At 64.6% G+C, this 20,279-nt stretch overlaps 1 protein-coding gene across 1 annotated transcript in view; it reads right to left on the bottom strand.

Moving 5' to 3' along the window:
* Dock2 (dedicator of cytokinesis 2) overlaps positions 1-20,279 on the bottom strand; it is a 160,259-nt gene that overhangs the window by 25,335 nt on the left and 114,645 nt on the right. The window contains 5 exon segments of the mRNA XM_048334161.1: positions 2,585-2,643; positions 2,731-2,831; positions 5,983-6,061; positions 7,452-7,546; positions 8,980-9,078. Of these exon segments, the coding sequence (XP_048190118.1) occupies positions 2,585-2,643; positions 2,731-2,831; positions 5,983-6,061; positions 7,452-7,546; positions 8,980-9,078 (433 nt within the window).

Here is a 20,279-nt window from a genome sequence, read left to right as displayed (position 1 = left end):
ACCACCGCAGACCATGCAGACCACCAGAGACCACGCAGACCACGCAGACCACCAGAGACCACCGCAGACCACGCTAGCCACCGGAGACCACCGCAGGCCATGCAAGCCACCGGAGACCACTGCAGACCACGCAGACCGCCAGAGACCACCGCAGACCACGCAGAGACCACCACAGGCCATGCAGGCCACACAGACCACCGGAGACCATGCAGACCACCAGAGACCATGCAGACCACGCAGACCATGCAAGCCACCGGAGACCATGCAGACCACCGCAGACCACACAGACCACACAGACCACCGGAGACCACGCAGACCACGCAGACCACACAGACCACTGGAGACCACGCACACCACACAGACCACCACAGACCACCGCAGGCCATGAAGACCACCAGAGACCATGCAGACTGTGCAGAGTATGCAGGCCACACAGACCATGCAGACCACGTAGACCGTGAAGACCACACAGACCACCACAGGTCTCACAAAGCACACAGACCATGCGGGCCACACAGGCCACTTCAGCTTGTGGGTCCCTGCCGGTGCCAAGCAGAGTGTGCATGTTGGAAAGTGAGCTACATCTGTACCTCTTCCTTCCACAAAAACCTTTCGATTAATTCTCCTCCCTATTCACAAATGCAAAAAGCATGTGTTCAAGACCCATTTCCTGGTTTCTTTTGAAAAACTGGAAGATGTGAGGATGAGCAGGCCGGCGTTCCAGTGGGCCAGGGCCAGCCAGGGTCGTGCCCACAGAGGCCACGGCGGCTTTGGGAGGCGACGTGTCAGTTTCTCTGTGCTCAGACTCTTCTTTCCTCTTGAGTACACTACTGCTACGCAATAATAAATGATGCATACGTTACTTATTACGTTAAAGTATACAAAGATAGATGCAAATGCTTTTTGAAATCAGTGGGACAGAGATAAGGTCTCTGTCCTGGGGATATTTGTCAGCATTGGGAGAATTATGACTGTCACATCCGGAGGGCCGCTGGCACCTTAGAGGCCAGGGCCAGCTCAGTGTCACAACCACAATGACCCACAGATTATCCTACCCCAAACGTGGACCACTCATTGACACACCTGCCTGGGCTCCTGCAGGTCTCGGGGATACAGGCCACATCCAGCTTTGGTGAGGAAAGAGCCAGAATGGCAGCTGATGGCGCCAGGGTGTGGCAGCCCCTGTGGCTTCCCCTGATCCCGGCCTTGCCCTCTGACCTCATGAACACCTCTTAAGAAGGTTTCCTCCACTTGGGCCCAGAGAGGCCAGGTCTCCTTGTTGTGGCCTCATGGCTCTTAGGAGACAGGGCTTGGCACCTGGCAGAGACGTGGCCGTCTGTTCTGTGCCTGGGTCCTCGGGTTCAGCCTTGGGCTTTGTGAGCCAGCCCACAGCCTTCCTGCCAACCAGCACACATGCGTAGCCAATGCCTAGATGCCTGCCAGCAGCACAGACACAGCACAGACACGGCACCTGTCCACTGTGCTGTGCGACCAGGCCTTGCTGAAAAGGACACACAAGTGCTGCCCAGAAAACCCACAGAGACTGGAAGACACCAAGAGGTTGGGTTGGCGGAAGCAGGAAGCCAAGTCCAGAGCTGCCATGGAGGTTAAGGCCAAGAGACAGGTACAGCCTTTGCAGATCTCTACTGAAGAGGGCCAACAGCCATGCCCAGAACAGGAATGCACACCAGAGATGTGGAGAAGAGCCCCAAAGTCAGAGTTAGACCCTTTATTCTTCATTGCTGCCCCCAAATCTACCAGTCTATCCATCTATCCTCGCCTCTATCCATCCACCCATTTATCCACCCACCTACCCATCCATCCATCCATCATTCCCTCCATCCATCCACTCATTTATCCACCCACCTACCTATCCATCCATCCATCTATCCATCTACCATTCCCTCTAACCATCAACCCATTTATCCACCCACCCACCCCCAATCCATTCATCCATCCACTCATCTATCCCTCCACCATCCATCCATCCCTCCACTATCCATCCATCCATCCATCCATCTGTCATTCCCTCTGTCCACCCACCCATTTATCCATCCACCTACCCATTCATCCACCCACCCATCCATCCACTATCCACCCACACACTTGTTTATCCATTCATCTACCCATCCAGCACATATTTATGGAGCAGGGTTTGGGCTGTGGACAAAGTTGATGGTGTCTGTCTTTATGGAGGGAATGCATGCTTGGCAAGTAACTTCCCTCTTCCAGCTCCTCATCAGTGGAAGGAAAGGGATTTCCCCTTTGCACAAGCACCTTGTGATGCCTGAGGACACAAGTTCCCATCAGTACTGTCCCTTCCTCTCTCTTGTAGCTCCTTTGACTTCTCACCTCCTGAGAAGCAGGCTCACCTCTGGTTGGGGCGTGGAGCCGTACACCCTCTCATTCAGTTGACAGGACCAGCTGCCTCCAGTGATATCCTGCAATTCCCAGATCCCACCCTAGTGCTCTCTGGAGGTCTCCAGGAAGTGTGTGTGTGTGTGCGTGTGCTTGCGTACATGGTTGTGTATATGTGTGTGCATGTGTGTGCGCTTGTGTCTTTCTGGACACGGTTGCTACTCACCGAGCTTGTACCACATGTCACGGATGGAGAAGCCAATTAATCGCCTCATGTCACCGTACCTGGGAGAGGAAAAACACTGGCTTAGGCCTCCTCGCTGAGCATCTGAGAACCCCTCCCACCTCCAGAGATCCAAGAACACAACCTACTTGCTCAGGATTTTGTTGTACTTGGCGTGGGAGAACTGCTCCAGCTGCAGAGAATCCTGAGTGATAAAAGCCACTGCCAGATGAAAATAATTGTTCCACAGCTGGAAAGGAGAGAGGAGGGGGCAGTCACGGGGCGGGCGGAGGCGGGGAGGCCTAGGAAGCCCCGGTTGACGTGAATAATTAACGAGGGTGGCAGAAGACAGCGGACAGCGGCAGGACCAGCCTAATGGTGCCTCTGCGATTTTCAGACTGGCACTGGCTCTGGAATGAGCAGGCTGGCCAAGGGCAGGACGATGGGTGGACCTCTCAGCATCGCTGACGTCCCCTCTCTGCCAGCAAGACTGGACGAGGAGCAGGGTTTCGGGGCTGGCCTTTTGTTGCTCTGCTCTTTTGTTTCCCTTTGTTGAACGGTGAATCCCTCGCCTGGACGGGGAAGGCTGGACTCTCTGCTAACGTGGCGGATGGAGATGGAGGGCCTGGGACTGGCGGCCTCGCTGAAAGGCCTCTCCAGTCCACCTGACAGCAGAGCGCCTGCCTGGAGCCCATCCTGCCTTAGCACACTCTGCCCTTTCCTCCCGTTTTTTGCCATTTCAGAACCTGAAGCAGTGTTACCTGGGAACTTGTTAGAAACGCGAGTTCCCAGGGCCCTGCCCTCACCTGGGAACTGTCCTGCCCCCCCCGCCCCCATGGCTGGGGCTGGGACTCTGTGTTAAATGCTGGCTTCCCCGTGGTTCCGGCTCTTCTTTCAGCCGCAAGGCCCTCAGACTTGGCTCACATGACACGCCACTTGCCTCCATTCCCAGCTCACGTGACCACGGCCGCCGGCCACCTCCCGGGAAAGCCGACTGAAGCCTGCGCCCCAGTGTTCCCAGCACGGAGGACTGGTTTTATTACGTAGCTGGGACAGACCGGGGGCTGAGCTCAGGACCTGCCCACTAGGCCGCTCCTTGAGCCACACCTGTTCCTTTTGCATCGCTGGGGTTGCAGGTGTGAGCCGCAGCTGGCTGATTTTTCAAAGAGCATTTTGCTAACGTCTGCCTAGGCTGGCCTTGAACAGTGATCTTCCTATTTTCTCCAAGGATTTATGACATTTAAATACATTTGCTTTCTATACCACCTGCTGGATAGAGAGGACGCAGGCAAAGACCTCATTATGCGCTAGTACGCCACCAACACCTAGCATCTTGTCTGACCTAGCATGGGTTCTGGGCCTGTTTGCAGAATGACTTTGTTAATGAGCCGTACACTTCACAAGCGCCTCGGAAGAAACAGAGTCATTTGTATTCTTTTGTCCTCACTTTAGGTGTCGGAAAATTGAGTCTCAGAAAGGCAAAATAAATTGTCCCGAATGATCAAAGGGGCATTTGAATTGTAAGTTCCTATTACTCTAGGACTTGCCTTCCTAAAACAAACAACTCTTTTCAATTTAATTAACATATAATCTCTATACAGATTTATAAGGTACTATGAGGAGGTTCAATCCATGTATACTTTGCACAAAGGTTAAACTGGGGCTTCTTCATATATCATTTCTTTGTAGTAAAATATCCACAACCCTCCCTCTTAGCGACTCCGCAGCATACGTTACTGACAGGGTCCTCCTGACTCCCCCTTTTCTGTGTATGTGGTTCTGAGGAATGGAAGCCAGGGCTTCCTGCCTGCTAGGCAAGCACTGTACCCTAAAGCCGCCTTCCCAGCCCGGCTGCCCCTTGTGTAACTGTAACTCCACCGCTGACCGGCTTTGCCTCCTCCGCCCTGGTAACGCCCGTCCTTCCGTTCTCACTGTCGTGAGCTTGGCCCCTGCAGGCTCCCCATGTAAATGAGTCCGCACAGTGTTTGCCTTTCCGTCACTTTGCATAATCTCTGCCAGGTCTGTCCGCGCCGGCGCTGCGTGGACCAGGGAAATCTCCCCAGCCCTGCCTGCTTCGGCGCAGCGTCCCCGGAGGCCCTCCAGCTTGGGTGTGTCTTTCTTTTCATCCCCAGTGCTTGGCACCCACACAGCCGTGCCGCACGTCTGCCCTTTGGACGACAAAGTCACAGCCCTGGAGAAGGTCTGAGGGCTCACCTCCCGGCCCCCACCCCTCCCCTGGACAGGGCAGCCGGGCCGGCGGAGCTCCGTGATGGATGCCGGCCCTGCCGATGTTAAGTGCATAATTAATGAGGCTGTAAGGAGGAGACAAGGCGTGTTCCAGGCAGCAGACAGGCGACCATCCATCCTCACCCGGGGAGGAAGAGCGCGCGTGCACAGCGGAGGCTGAAAAACGACCCCGATCTCAGGCTGTTTTCACCAAGCACCCGAGGGGCCCTCAGTAGAAGCACAGACGCCTTCTACCCGGTGTCGGTGTCACCGGGCACCGCGTGGCTCAACACGATTGTTGGTGTGTGACAGCGGGGGCCGCGTCCCTCTCCTCCAGCCCCGCTGTGATGACGAAGACGGCGATGGCGCTCGCGGGAAAAGCTCCTACTACGTACGTGGTGTCGACGGCGGTGGGAATGGCTGCCGGGCACGGCGTGGGGCGAGAGGCCACGAAGATGACGGGGCTGGTGACGAGGACGTGGGCTCGCACAGAGAAGCTCCGCGTGTGCCCCGCCGCCGTGCGCGCTTCACGGGAGTCAGCTCGCGGGATCCCGACGCCCACCCGCGCGGGCAGTGACCCCTGGATCCCGGAGGCGCGGAGCGGCCGTCGGCCTAACCACCGAGTCGGGGCAGGCCCCGGGGGTGCTGGGTCCACGCGCGGTGGCCAGGGCGAGACCCGGAGTCGCTACGGCCGCCCGCCCGCCAGGCCGGCCCGGGGTCGGTCCCCGGGTGCCCGTCTTCTTGACGCGCGTTCTGAGTCCGCCGTGACGAGGGCGCGGGTTCGGTCCTGGCGGACGAGCCAGTGCCGTGTTCGTGAGTCGCCGGGTTGTTCTTCCCCGCTGCGGGGGGCTTGCGTCAGGCGCTCCCCGGAAGGGAGCAGCCGCCTTGGGGGTCTCCTCCGGCACCCTGCTTTGGGGGCCGGTTCCTCTTGTGCCGGGCCGGGACCGTCGGCCGCCGCGATGTCTCAGACACACGCGTGATTTCCAGGGACGCGCAGCGCACGGGACGGGAGGTCACACTTCCGTCGGGGCGCTGTGCGGCTCTGCCGCGTGTGGAGCCCGAGGTCCCCGCGTCCCCGTGGGCCCGTGCGCTTTGGGGAGTGGGGCGCGGTGGCCCCTGAGATGGCCGAGCCGCGGAGGATGGTCCCCCGGGTCCCCCCAGGCCCTTCCGCTCACCTGGAACTCGAAGTGCGTGTGCTCCAGGAACTTCCGGTTCATGATCTCTGCAAACTTGTTGATGGCTCTCAGGAAGACTCTGGAAGGGGAGAGAAGGTTGCCAGAATCCCAGCGCGGGCGTCCCGGGGACCCCCGCCCCGCCCCGCCGCGCCGCGCCCTCCTGGCCCTCCCTCGGGGAGCGGCTCCGAGACACGAGGCCGATGTGCCCACCGGGGCACCCGCGCCAGCCGGCATCCGAGCGCACGGAGACCCCAGCCCGCGCCCGCCGCGTGACAAGCCCCCCCAGAGTCGGCGGGGCCTCGGGGTCACGACGTCAGTGGCCCATGGCAGAAGATTCCGGTCGCCCGTTCCAAGCGACAGAGAGGAATCACGCCTTCCCAGCCAACCAGGCTGCCGCCCGCCCCCTCCGGGCAGAGCCCCGGCCCCCGCCCGCGAGCCCCGGGCTGGCGTCCGGCCGGCGGGGGCTACACGCCGCCCCCCAGCCGCTCATCTCTCCCACGCGAGGATCAATCGTGTGCTCTGCTCCCGCCAGCGCGCGCGGACGTCCATCATCCGTCTTAATCACCGCGCGGGCGGGCGGGCGGGCGGGCGGCTGCTTCGCGGTTCTTTAATCACCTTCTTATTGATGGGCCTTCTCGCCGTTCCGGGCGCGCTCTGTTCCGGGCGGCGTTCTAGCGGGTTCTCGGCCGCGCACGCCCTGCGCTGGCTTCCCGTGAGCGTCTCCCCCCCCCCGCCCCTGCCGGGCCTCTGCGACCCCCTCCCTGGCCCTGTGTCACCTTGCGACCCCCTCCCTGGCCCTGTGTCACCGTGGCCCCGCGGTTCTGGGCCCATCCCGAGGCCGTGGCCTTGGAGTTGTGCGGCAGCGGCACCCGCGCCCTCGCCCAAGGCCGCAGTGGGCGCGGAGGTCGAGTGTGCACCAGCCGTGTGTGCTGAGCACGCGCAGCCACTGAGGCAGGGACCCCCGCCCCGATCGCCTCCTTCCTCCAAAGCAGAGCCCGAGGGCCCGACGGGACACGGGACACGGGACACGGGACCGCATGTGAGGCGGGCTGGCGGCCAGGCACCCGGACCCTGCACAGACCCCGGGCCCCGCACAAGTCTTCCAGGGACCTCTGCGCTAGCACGCGTCTTCCTGTGACCTCTGACCCTGGCCCGCATCTTCCTGTGACCTCTGACTCTGGCCCGCGTCTTCCTGCAACCTTTGCCCTCGGCACATGTCTTCCTGTGACCTCTGACCCAGGCACGTGTCTTCCTGCGACCTTTGATCCCAGCACGTGTCTTCTTGGGACCTCTGACCCTGGCTCGCGTCTTCCTGTGACCTTTGACCCCGGCACGCGTCTTCCTGCGACCTCTGTCCCCAGCATGTATCACCCCATTCCTTTGCCGCCGTGTCCCCCGTTTGCCCCCGTGCCCCCGCTGCCCCCGTGCCCGCCCCCCGCCGCGCTGCCTTGGCCGTGGCGGCTGCTCACCTGTTCTGGACCATGCCCATGGCCATCCAGTCCCCCGGGTACACGTTCTTCCCGATCAGGTCCTTGAACATGATGAAGGTCTCCATCAGGAAGTCCTGAAACCGCACGGCACACGCGCGTGTCACCCGGCCCGTGGGTGCTCACACAACACACGCGCGTGTCACCCGGCCCGTGGGCGCTCGCACAGGCACACGCGTGCACGGGGCACACCGGCCCCACATCGTGTGGCCCTGGCTCTCCATCCCAGGCTGCCGCACAGCGGTTCACGTTGTCTGTGTGTGCACACGTGTGTGTATACGTGTGTGCGTGTGCACATGGGTGTGCGTGTGTGTCACAGGTGCAGGGTGTGTGCGGGCGTGTGTGTCTCTGTATGGCAGAGGGCAGGGAAGCGAGGGGAACCTAGTTCGAAAGTCGCTGCTTTAAGCTAAATGGCTAAGTTCTGGAGGTGGCGCGGCGGCTCCCCAAGGGTCTTGGTTCCTCGTGGAATCACATCTGTCCCCGGCAGGACTCCAGCCCAGCACATGGGGCGACGGCCACGCCTCGGGCCACCGCGAGGGCTGATGCCAGGTGCTGAGTCCACGCCTCGGGCCACCGCCAGGGCTGATGCCAGGTGCTGAGTCCACGCCTCAGGCCACCGCCAGGGCTGATGCCAGGTGCTGAGTCCACGCCTCGGGCCACCGCGAAGACTGGGCAAGTAATGTCTGCTAGGTGCTAAGTCTACCTCACAGGCCACCACGAAGCTGAGCGGGTACTGCCTGCTAGGTGCTAAGTCCACACCTCAGGCCCACCACAAAGGCTGAGCAGGTACTGCCTGCTAGGTGCTAAGTCCACGCCTCAGGCCCACCACGAAGGCTGAGCGGGTACTGTCTGCTAGGTGCTAAGTCCACCTCACAGGCCACCACCAGGGCTGAGCGGGTACCGTCTGCTAGGTGCTAAGTCCACCTCACAGGCCACCACCAGGGCTGAGCGGGTACTGTCTGCTAGGTGCTAAGTCCACCTCACAGGCCACCACCAGGGCTGAGCGGGTACTGCCTGCTAGGTGCTAAGTCCACTCCTTAGGCCACCACCAGGGCTGAGCGGGTACTGCCTGCTAGGTGCTAACATGGGGCTTGATGTCTGCACGTGCTTGCAAGTGCTGGCCTGGAGGTGGTGGGTATCGATCAGTAGTGATAGGAATCATTATTAGTTACGGTGATTGTCCAGCCTGGGCGTCCCCGGGGGACATGGCTGGCCCTGACGGTGGCACCGCGAGGCTCCTGGCCCAGTGGGGACCGGGGGAGGGGGTCTGCGGGAGCAGCCGGCCTGCCCAGAGCCACGCCGCCGGCCGGCGACAGACCCGGGTCCCCGCCCCGGGCCGCCACTCGCCCTCGTGTTCTTAAGCCCTGGCAGACGTGACTGCCAGCCGCCCGCTAGAGCTCACGCGGGCCGCGTGGTCGACACCATCCCCACCCGCACGCGGCTGCAGGTGCCAGCCCCGAGGGGGGGGATCGCCTGGCCCCCGCCCCGCCCCAGCCCCCCCCCAACTCACCACCAGGTCTGCGTTGCTGTGGAAGTTCTCGATATAGAAGGAATAGTGCTGGTCTCCCATCTGATCCAAGATGGCGGTCATGCAGGCCACGAAATGACTCTGCAAGAAGCCGAGAGCGGACTGTGACCGGGAGGGAGCAGACGGCGGGGTTCGTCTCCCCCTTCCCCTCGCCTCCAGCCAGAAGACACGCCGCCGCCCACGGCGAGAACCGGAGAGCGGACTGCGGGAGGAAGCCTCGGCGAACCAGAGCGGCGGTGAAACGTCGCGCCAAGGGAACGCCGGCGGGCGGCTGGGGAACGGGACTCCCTGAGCACCTGCTAGGTGCCACGCCTGTCCCGCACCCCCAGGCCGGCCCGCGGCCCCTCCTCCGCTCGGACCCTGGGAAAGGTTCTGTGAGGGAGGATGACCTTGAACTCATGCTGGGCTTGGCTCCGTGGGGTCTAAATCAGCATCCACGGGATGCGGCGGTGCGGGTGTGCCAGCCCAGACGGAGCCACGGCCGCCTCACCACACGCAGTGTGCCAGCCCAGACGGAGCCACGGCCGCCACACGCAGTGTGCCAGCCCAGACGGAGCCACGGCCACCACACGCAGTGTGCCAGCCCAGACGGAGCCACGGCCGCCTCACCACACGCAGTGTGCCAGCCCAGACGGAGCCACGGCCGCCACAAGCAGTGTGCCAGCCCAGACGGAGTCACGGCCGCCACAAGCAGTGTGCCAGCCCAGACGGAGCCACGGCCGCCACACCACAAGCAGTGTGCCAGCCCAGACGGAGCCACGGCCGCCACAAGCAGCGTGCCAGCCCAGACGGAGCCACGGCCGCCACAAGCAGTGTGCCAGCCCAGACGGAGCCACGACCACCATACCACAAGCAGTGTGCCAGCCCAGACGGAGCCACGGCCGCCACAAGCAGTGTGCCAGCCCAGACGGAGCCACGACCACCTCACCACACGCAGTGTGCCAGCCCAGACGGAGCCACGACCACCTCACCACAAGCAGTGTGCCAGCCCAGACGGAGCCACGGCCGCCACAAGCAGTGTGCCAGCCCAGACGGAGCCACGACCACCTCACCACAAGCAGTGTGCCAGCCCAGACGGAGCCACGGCCGCCACACCACACGCAGTGTGCCAGCCCAGACGGAGCCACGACCGCCACACGCAGTGTGCCAGCCCAGACGGAGCCACGGCCGCCACACGCAGTGTGCCAGCCCAGACGGAGCCACGGCCACCACACGCAGTGTGCCAGCCCAGACGGAGCCACGGCCGCCACACCACACGCAGTGTGCCAGCCCAGACGGAGCCACGGCCGCCACACCACACGCAGTGTGCCAGCCCAGACGGAGCCACGGCCGCCACACCGCAACCCCCTCCCTGGGAAATCCACCGGTCAGACGCTCTACCAACCCCGCCCGCCTCCGCCTGCGGAGTCTCGCCCGCCCGGCCACGCCGACACACGTTCCCGTTCCCATCCTTTCCGCGAGCGCCTCCAAATCTTCTCACCTGCAGACAGCACGCCGGCCCGTCCGCCACCCCCACCCTGGAGCTATCAGGGGGACGGACGGCCCGTGACACCCGGACGCGCGGGTGAGGCTCTGCGGGGGTCGGCGATGCCGGGCGCAGCGCTTGACGCAGGCTCGGGGGGAGGGAGGGAGGAGGGCGGGGTGCCCTCCCGGAGAGCTCGCGGCTGAGCTGGGAACGCAGGGCTGAGTCCCCGTGGGGACCCGGAGGGAGGCCCGGTCCAGATCGACAGGAAGATTGCCAGGAGCCAAGGAGCAGGGGACCACAGACTGAGCGCTGGGGCGTCCGCCGTTCCCAGCCGCCCCCCAGCATGGTCCCCACGATCCGCCCCGGGGCAGACCCGCAGACGGCCTGGCCGGCACCCGCGGGCGTCCGCCGGGGCCCCACCCTGCACAGACCCCGGCCGCCCTCTCTGGGAATAACAGCAGCCCCGAGAGCCGGCCAGCTTCGGGAGCAGGGGCGGCTGCCTGGGCTCGTGAAGACGGTTTCCGCACCGATTTCCACAAACACTCACGCCCGCGAGGTCGCGGGTTTGCAGTGCCGCCCCACGTTCCTCATGCACACCCCGCTCATCCACGGCTAGGGCCATGGGGGCGGGGGGGGGGACCCCCAGTCCCAGGCCACGCTAGGGTGTGAGATGACCGGGGACTCGAGCAGAGCCTTGGAGAGCAGGGGATCCGGGAGGAGGAGGAGGGGGAGGAGGGGGAGGTTGGCGTGAGAGGCCGGCGGGGCGGCCGGTGACCCCCACCCTCGCGCGCCCACTGGGCCTCGTGGGACCGGCCTCGCGCGGGGCGGGGGAGGGAGGGCTGGTCCGTGAACCCCGGCCTGACTCCAGCACTCGCCACACGCGCCGCCCGCCGAACTCCCTCCCCGCCCGCTGCCCCGGCGACTCCAGAGGTGAGCTGCGGGCGGCGGGCTCGTCCCCCGGCCAGGCTGGACCGGCTGGGGACAGCGCAGGAGAGGCCCTGGAACGGCAAGGGCGGGAGGCGGACGCCTGCCCCCCTCCACGCATCCCTCCCTCCCCCTCCCCCCATCCTCTCTCTCTCTCTCTTCCTTCCTTCAGGAGTTCGTCCTGCGGCCACTAGAGGGCTTCCCTCGCCGTCCGCACGCACGGCCGCCGGCCGCCTGTACTTTGCTTCGCTTTCATTTGTTCCTACGTGAGCAGACCCTCCACACCGCTTGCGTCTGCACGGGGAGAGCGACGGTGGAAAGGGCTTCCTTCCCCGTCCCTCCGGAGTTCTCCCGCCGCGGGGAGGAGCGGAGCTCCGGGGTGGGCGGCCGGTCCTCGGCGTTGAGGTAAGAGACGCCGGGAGCTTTGATTGCATTTATTTTATTTTTATTTTTTTTTGCGATCGATGGTGTTAGGAGGGAAAACGCAGTCGTCTCTCGGGTAATAGTTTACTTTTAAAGCCTGGCTGAGCTGTGAGCTGTGTGCTGTGTGTGTGTGCGTGTGTGTGTGTGTGTGCGTGTGTGTGTGCGTGCGTGCGTGTGTGCGCGTGCATGCGTGTGTCAAGTCCAGCCAGCGGGGCTGCAGGAGGCCCTAAACGCATGGGGCTGGAAAGCTCGTTATTTCCACAGCTTGATTTGAATTTGAAGGGAGGAGAAAATGCACAAAACCACCCAGGTTGCCCTGCACTACCTTGAAACGGTTGTTATTTTTCTGGAGCTTTGTTTGGGGTGTGTGTGGGGGGGGAAACTTCTAGGCTTCATTTACAAAGAAAATACATTATTTTTACAGGAGGGGGATGCTGGTCCCCCTAGCGCGAGCGGGCGAGCGAGCGTGTGTGAAGGAGAGCGTTGCTGCTGGCCGTTAGGTGGGGGGCGGCGTGCACGAGTTCAGAGCACGGTGGGGATCACTTTTGCCAGCTGTGTGTGAGTCTCTTTGTGCCGGGGACCCCCTGGAAGCCCGGCGGGGCCTCTGAGCAGGACGTGCGTCCGGACAGCTTACCTGTGTTTGGCTGTTCATGAGCAGTGAGGGTTGTTTGGTTTTTTTTACTTCCCACCCGCGTCTCCACTCCCGTGGCTAGCCACCCCCCCGGCAATCCGATCACTGAGAAGCCACGGGCATGTGGCCCAGAGGCCCCTGGAGTAGAGCCGGGCGCCGAAGCCGGGTCGGGAAAGGCTCTCGTCGGCCGCCTGCCTTTCTAAAGCAGTAACCCACTTTGCCGTGCCGTGGAGGGTGACGGCTCTGCTTCCGGCGTGGGTCCGCCCGCCAGGCGGCAGCTGCCTCCTGCCCTCTCCCGGCGTGGGCTTGGGGGACGAACGGGGTGGGGGGGGGCGGTCAGCTGACATCTGCCCCGGTCACAGAGCTCACCGCCATCGCTCAAACTTTACACCGGAGGACTCCAGACTCCCAGCACCCTCACGCCCAGCCCCCCACCCCCCAGCAACCCAGAAAAGCCGCTCGGGGGTGGGGATCCCCCCGTTCTCATCCCCGGCAGAGGTTCCGCCAGGCGTAGTTACTACCAGGCACCCGGCCCTCACTCACCGGCGCCTGAGCAGCGCGTCCGCCGCCCGGGGTGGGGGTGGGGGGTGGCTTCTTCACACGGAACGCCCGCGGGGCCCTGAACAGGGAGTTCCAGGGCGACGTTGAACCCGGGAGTCTGGCGCACGCCCGGCGGCCTCACCAGAGTCGCAGCACGAAGAGGCACGGTTCGAAACTGGGTCAGACGTGTAAGAATAAGCACCGGGGGGGGGGGGGCGGCCGCCCGGCTGACTGCGGAGGGCTGCGCCACAGGCGAGGGGGCCGCGTCCCGGCCCCCCACCCCGAAGCCCCCCGGCAGACCCGAGGCCGCCGCTCCGGCCCGTACCCCGACTCCCGGGCCGCGGGCCCGATCGCCCCCCGGGACGCGGCCCCCGTGCGGTGCGCGCATTAGCCACCCAGCAGCACCGGGGCCGCGGGTCTGGGGGGGCCCGGTAGACCCCTCCGCTTCACGGCCTCGCGCTCACACGCTCCCGCCTTCCACGGAGCGCGGAGAGCCGGGGCGGAGGCGGCCTTCCTCCTCCACCGTGACCGGGGGGCGGAGTCCAGGGGCGGCCCCCACCCCCCCTCACCTGCCGGGGGGGGGGAGGGGGGGACGAGGGCGCGGAGGGAGGGACGGAGGGAGAGAGCCAACGCTGCCAGCTCCCTGCCTGAATGCCAGCATTACTAGGCGGTGCCAGCTGGTGGCACGTTGCTATAGTAACCTCAAATAACACGCGCGACCGAAATAAAATGAAATAGAGAAGGCGCCGGGGAGAGGAGATGGGGGAAAGTTTGCACGCTGAGGTGGCTCGTGGGGAGATGAAAGTTCTTCCTACGGTCTGTCTTCCGCAGACTGGGGAGTGGCCGGACGCCGCCCCGGGGCTGCTTCTCCACGCGCCTCGGAGTCTGCCGGGCGGTGCTGGGACGGCGTCTATTCTCGACAAAGGCCCGGGCTGGGATGGAGGTGGGGGGGCTGGGATGGAGGTGGGGGGGGTGCCATGGGGCCGGGAGCTTCCGGGCTGCTGGGGGTGCGTTCCGCGTCTCGGCACCGTGCCGGGGGGCGGACGGGGCCCCGCAGCGACCGGCACAGACAGGGCCGTGCTTCCTCCGCGAGGCTTCCGCACGCGTGGCCTTGGGGCAGCCGGGGCCGGATCTCAGCTCCCGCCGCGCGGTGACCTTGAGCGGTGGGTGGACGGATTTTATGACGGCGTTTCCTCCCCCCCCCGCCCTCTCCCCACCGCCCCCCCGCAGAAGAAGACGGTTCCACAGCCTCTGGCGCGTGGGCGACGCGCTGACTGGACAGGAGCCACAGACGAGGACCGTCCCGACTCTGAGCACGCCCCGTCTTACACGGTGCGCGTGCAGCTGCGTGAGACGGTGCTCCCCACATCCCCTAGCTCGGCACGTCTTTCTCGCACGCCTGCTGTGTGCCGGGCACGGTTCTAGGGGCCAGGAGCACAGCTGTGAACAAGACTCGCCGGTAGGACGGGTGGGGCCGGGACTCGGGACGTGTGTCTTAAACAGTAAGCGCTTGGGGAGGCCGGCTCAGCCCGCGGCCCGTGCTCCCCGTGAGGTGTCGAGCGGCACCGGTGGGGGGAAGGTGGCCGGCGGGGGCCTCTGGGTGCCGACGCTGGGGGGAAGGTGGCCGGCGGGGGCCTCTGGGTGCCGACGCTGGGGGGAAGGTGGCCGGCGGGGGCCTCTGGGTGCCGACGCTGGGGGGAAGGTGGCCGGCGGGGGCCTCTGGGTGCCGACGCGCGACTGTCGTCTGGAGTGATGGCACTGGGTCACGTCAGGGCTCGGGATGGCATCTGGGGGGCCGGGACAGGGTAGATGCCCAGGACCTGTGGTCGGGATGGGGTCTAGGCGGGGCGTCTGAGATGCCGGCCAGGCTGGGAGGCAAAGCCAGCGGGACCGGCAGGGGTCAGACCCGGGGGTGCTGGAGGTCAGGGTCAGGAGCTCAGAGTTCCTTCCCCGTCTACAGGGGAGCTGTGGATTTGGGGCTCCTGGCGGGGAGCGTGTGGGCCCCAGGTGGACGCAGACCTCGTTTGTCCTAAGTGTGGTGTGCTCAGCCCTCCATGCCCCCAGCGGCTCCCAGTCTCGGGGACCCCATCCCCGAAGCCGGCTTCCGGTCACCCGGGGCCCCAGTTCCCGACCGGGACAGAGGTGGCTCTTCTGCTCGGTGGCCCAGCCGTGGGTCCGTGGCCAGGTGCCGCAGGAGGGACTGCGAGAAACACACACCGCTTCAGGAGCTGGAAACGGCTCCCGGCGATTAACCACGGCGGGCTTTCGCGTCCTTTAGCTTCCGGAAGTCTCTGGAAAGGCGGGCTGCAGCAATCAGCCCCCACCTTCTCAGGGAGCCTCGCCCGGGCACGGCTGGGGCCCCAGGCGCGGGCGCCCCCTAAGCTGCCCGCTCGCCAACCTCTGCGTCCGGGTTAGAGGGCGTCCCGAAAGGGTGCCAAGCTGGGAGTGACAGCAAGAACCCGCCACCCCAGCGCTCGAGGCCACGGCAGGGGGATCCCAGGGTGGAGAGCAGCCTGGACTGGAGCCTGAGACTGGATCTCAAATCCACCCTGGGCTCACCTCGAAGACGTGCCAGGGAGGAGGGACTGTGGGCTACACAATGAAAACCATAACCGCCACGTAGAGGGCTGGCCGCGTCCGACGCTGTGCCACATCGGATCCCTCTCTGTTTATCCACCTCAAAGGACGTGCTGTAGAGTCGTCGCAAGGGGAGGGAAGGCTGGAGAGGAAAGGCGCGACTGCCGGTCAGACGCGGATGTGCCAGGCTCTGTTGAGAAGGACACGGCCGGCCCCGACGCCGGCACTCGGTGAGCACCTGCTGCGGGCGGGCCTGGCGCCTCTCGTGGACTCGTCGGCCGCGCGCCGGGCCCGAGGGAGAGAGAGCCAGGAGCACAGGGGAAGGAGCTGGCCCGGGCCAGCCTGCCCCTTCTTCACAAGGAGGAGGAGGACTGTTGTTTATAGACGTGCAATGCTCATAAGATTCACCAATCGCCGCAAAGCATCATGGAGAAAAGGCACCCAGGAGGGGACGCCAGGCTGACCTTGTGCTGGGCAGGCCTGGACGGAGGCATACAGGGTGATGGGCGGGGCCTGCCTGGTGATGGGCGGGGCCTCTGGGCGATGGGCGGGGCCTCTGGGCGATGGGCGGGGCCTCTGGGCGATGGGCGGGGCTGACCTGCTGTATGGCCGCAGTTCAGCCAGGGCAGGTAGACACTCGGCTACACTGGCAGAACTGGCCAATTGCTGACCACGTCCTCAGGATGGTGAGGGGCCTCCGTGGCCCTCCGTCTCCTCAGCCACTCAGGGGTCTTCCTAGTGTGAAGGGGCCCGGGTGGGGAAACTTGGCTCCTCCTAGGACACAGCCCGCCTTCGTCAGCGTGCACTGTGACTTTGGACGGAGCTGGCTGCGCCCCTCAAGCCTGGTGCTCTCTCCCTCCCTCCATCCCCGCTTGCTCTCTCCCTCTGTCCCTCTCTCCTCCCCTCCTCTCCTCTCTCTCCCTCCCTCCATCCCCGCTTGCTCTCTCCCTCTGTCCCTCTCTCCTCCCCTCCTCTCCTCTCTCTCCCTCCCTCCCTCCATCCCCACTTGCTCTCTCCCCCTCTGTCCCTCTCTCCTCCCCTCCTCTCCTCTCCCTCCCTCTCTCCCTCCATCCCCGCTTGCTCTCTCCCTCTCTCCTCCTCTCCTCCCCTCCTCTCCTCTCTCCCTCCCTCCCTCCATCCCCCGCTTGCTCTCTCCCCCTCTGTCCCTCTCTCCTCCCCTCCTCTCCTCTCCTCTCCCTCCCTCCCTCCCTCCCCGCTTGCTCTCTCCCCCTCTGTCCCTCTCTCCTCCCCTCCTCTCTCTCCCTCCCTCCCTCCCTCCCCGCTTGCTCTCTCCCCCTCCATCCCTCTCTCCTCCCCTCCCCTCCTCTCCCTCCCTCCCTCCCTCCCCGCTTGCTCTCTCCCCCTCCGTCCCTCTCTCCTCTCCTCCCCTCCTCTCCTCTCCCTCCCTCCCTCCCTCCATCCCCGCTTGCTCTCTCCCTCTGTCCCTCTCTCCTCCCCTCCTCTCCCTCCCTCCCTCCCTCCCTCCATCCCCGCTTGCTCTCTCCCTCTGTCCCTCTCTCCTCCCCTCCTCTCCCTCCCTCCCTCCCTCCATCCCTCCATCCCCGCTTGCTCGCTCCCTCTCCGTCCCTCTCTCCTCCCCTCCCCTCCTCTCTCTCCCTCCCTCCCTCCATCCCCGCTTGCTCTCTCCCCCTCTGTCCCTCTCTCCTTCCCTCTCTCCTGGCTCTCTCCCTGGGGAGACAGGGCTCTGGTGCCCCCTCCCTCCTCCCCCCGGCAGAGCCTCCACGTGTGCGGAACCCAGGGCAGGTGAAGGCCGTGCTCCCAGACAGACAGGCAGCATGGCCAGAGTGTTCAAGAGCAAAGAAGGCTTTGTGGGCGACAGGATTCCCTCAGTTTACCCCTCGTGCCTCCTTCCAAGGACCGAGAAAGAGCCAAGAAGTCTCTCACGTTACACGTTGACCTTCACTCCCAACCATGAGCTGGGTGTCCCCCGGCTCCTCTTCTTCCTCCTCAGGGAGGTTTAGCTGTGTGTGTCACGGCACGCGCGAGCCCTCGGCGTGAGCGTGGAGAGGTGGCTCGGCTCACACACTCGCCGGAAGCAAACGCCTCGCAGCTGCCAGGTTCTTAGCCCGGGGTGGCTGGCTCCTCTTTCTAGAGAGCCCGTTAACTAGCACTTGTTATGTGCGGCGGAGCTGGGCCGAGTGAACGGCGGCCTCGGCCCAGAGGCTCTCAGAACCGTGAGAGGCTCCTGTCTGTCTGTCTGTCATCTGTTTATCTATCTCTACCATCTAGCCATCATCCAGCTCACCCCACTCCCCAGTTTCTCCACTGGGGGCCAGGTGGCCACGCGGGGAACTGAGCAGTCTGTGGGTGTTTTGGGGGCTGTCGAAGGTGGGGGGGTTGTTCCTCATTTATGGGGTGAAAGGGAGAGGTGCTGGTTAGACTCCTGTGTACAGCAAATACACCCCCCCAGCGGCGAGTGATGGGCGTGGTGGAGGGGTGGGTCCACAGCCTGCGGAGAAAGGCCATGTTGGGTCGCCGGCTTCCAGAAGGTGGTGGCCGCCTTGGTGGCGGGGGGTCTGCCGGGGAACATTTCAGAGCACGCGGGCGACAGAGCAAGCACACTAGGAACGGGAAAGAGCGGCTGAGATCCACCACAGAGAATACATTCCACCTTGTAATCTGATTCATTTAATTGATCGGGTGGGGGGGGGGCCCCGGGCGAGCTGCGTCGGAAGGATGCCGCGGCCAAGCCTTAGCTCAGCAGTAAAGTGTGGTGATGGATTGGTGATGTCTGCCAGCGGCAAGGGAGGGGCGCGTGCTGGGAAGTCATTGCCCTACTTCCAGATGTGGGAAGGGCGGCGTGGGTGGCCCCGGCACGGCTGCCGTTCACAGGGAGGGCCGGGAGCCCGGGGGCTCACAGGCCCGCGGGGAGGGCCGGGCGCTGCTCTGCGGGCCGATGGTGGGCTCGCTGTCCGGTCCCTGGGCTCTGGGGATGGAACCGCACGGGCTCACTGCTTTTCCGTCTCTCTGTTCTCTCACCTCAATTCCCAATCGTCCACCCTCCTGTCCTCAGAGACAATCCTTAGCCACGTCCACGGCCTGTGGACTACCGGGCAAGGCCAGGGAAGGTGACCTTGCAGCTTGGCTGGGCCAGGGCCTCCCCCACCCCAGCGCCGGCCCCCTCCCTCCCCGACACAAAGCCTCCGGAGCTTTCTTCCTGCGCCCAGCTCCCTTCCCTGCGTCCTGATCCGCACCCAATTAGAGAAAATCCAAGCCACGCCAGGAGACCCGCCATTGAGAGAGCTGGCCGGGCGGCCCTCCGATCGCAGATCAGCTCCCCGAAGCTCCTTATCTGCTGACTCCATCGAGGAGAGAAGAAAGGTGTCAGAATGGCTGGCTGCGGCTGATTTGTTCCCTCGGTCCCCCTGAGCCCTTCACCCTGGCAGGTCTGCAGAGACCGGGGACACCGATTAATCCAAGTGAAGCTTAGAGAGCTGATGGGGAAAGTGCTCCCCCGGCCCCGGCCACTCACTAGCCAGCCTTCAAGGCCCAGAGAGGTTAGGCGCACCCCTCAGAGTCACACAGCTTCTGAAAGTGACAGGGATGAGACTGGAACCCGCGGCCCAGGACCTCCCAAGCGCACACAGACAGAACAGCGGTTCTTCCCCGACCTTCTGGGAGCCAAGCCTGCCTCCTAATGCCCAGAATGAATAGACCTCGGCCAGTGAAAGGCCGAGAGCTGCACGGGGTGTCCTTCGTCCTGAGCCTGGGGCCCAGGTTTGGTTCAGAGCAAGCCCCCGAGGGCTGACGCCATCGTCCCAAGAGAATGGAGGAGGTGCCCCCGTGGCTGCCCTGCCCCTGTGCTCCGCCTGCGGCATCCCCAGCAGACGGCCAAGCCCGACAGCTGACCAGCGGCCGCGTGGGGGTCGGTCCGTCCTCAGCCGCCCGTGTGCCCAGCGCCATCTGAGGCCCGCCGACCTCGCCAGAGGCGGGAGGCCGGGCAGGAGGCCCGCCCTGTCCTTCCGGGCCGGCGGGGCCGAGGGCCCGAGCTCTCCTCCCATCCCGCCGGCCTGCACCCGCGGCACTGCACCGGCCGGCCTTCCACGCGCGCCCGGCTCCGTCCCGGACCCCCTGCCCACGCGGGGCCCTGCGAGCCAGGGCCGTGGCGGCTGCCCGGAGCAGGGGCCTCGGACGCCCTTCTTCCTGAGCACCTCCCTTCTTCCTTCTTGCGACTCCTTTTCTTCTCCTCGTCCTGTGCCTGACGGGCTTTTGGTCATTTCCTAATTCTGTCCGCGGTGTTCTCAACGATCACCCCTCCAGCAGCAGCCACGACGCTCCTGGAGGTGGGGAATCTTGTCTTGCCTGCATCCCGTCTCCCATAAGGCCTTGCGCACGCCCACCGCCCTGACAACCCCGCCCGCGTGGTGTGTCACGAGCCTCTCACGCTGTGGATGGATGCACCATCAGAACTTCCTCTTTCATAGCGTGCCACAGGGCACCCCGTCTTCTTCACCCGTGTCCGCCTCTGCTGGGAGCTTCCGGCACCGTTACGCAGTCTCTCCATCCCCCGCCGACCGTGCCTCTTCCGGTCCCACCTCTCGACTACGGCCGCCTCCCGCTCTACCCCGGGTCAGCGCTTCACGGTGACGCCCCACGTTCACAGAGGAGCTCCTGGCCGCGGCTGGCTTCTCGCCTCGCTCCCTCCCCTCCCGGCAACAAGCAGAACTGACTTTGAAAACGCCCAGATCCTTCCACGCGCCT

This window comes from Perognathus longimembris, chromosome 25 (genome assembly GCF_023159225.1).
Source record: "Perognathus longimembris pacificus isolate PPM17 chromosome 25, ASM2315922v1, whole genome shotgun sequence".
NCBI lineage: Eukaryota > Metazoa > Chordata > Mammalia > Rodentia > Heteromyidae > Perognathus > Perognathus longimembris.
This window is presented reverse-complemented; position numbering and strand designations above follow the sequence as displayed.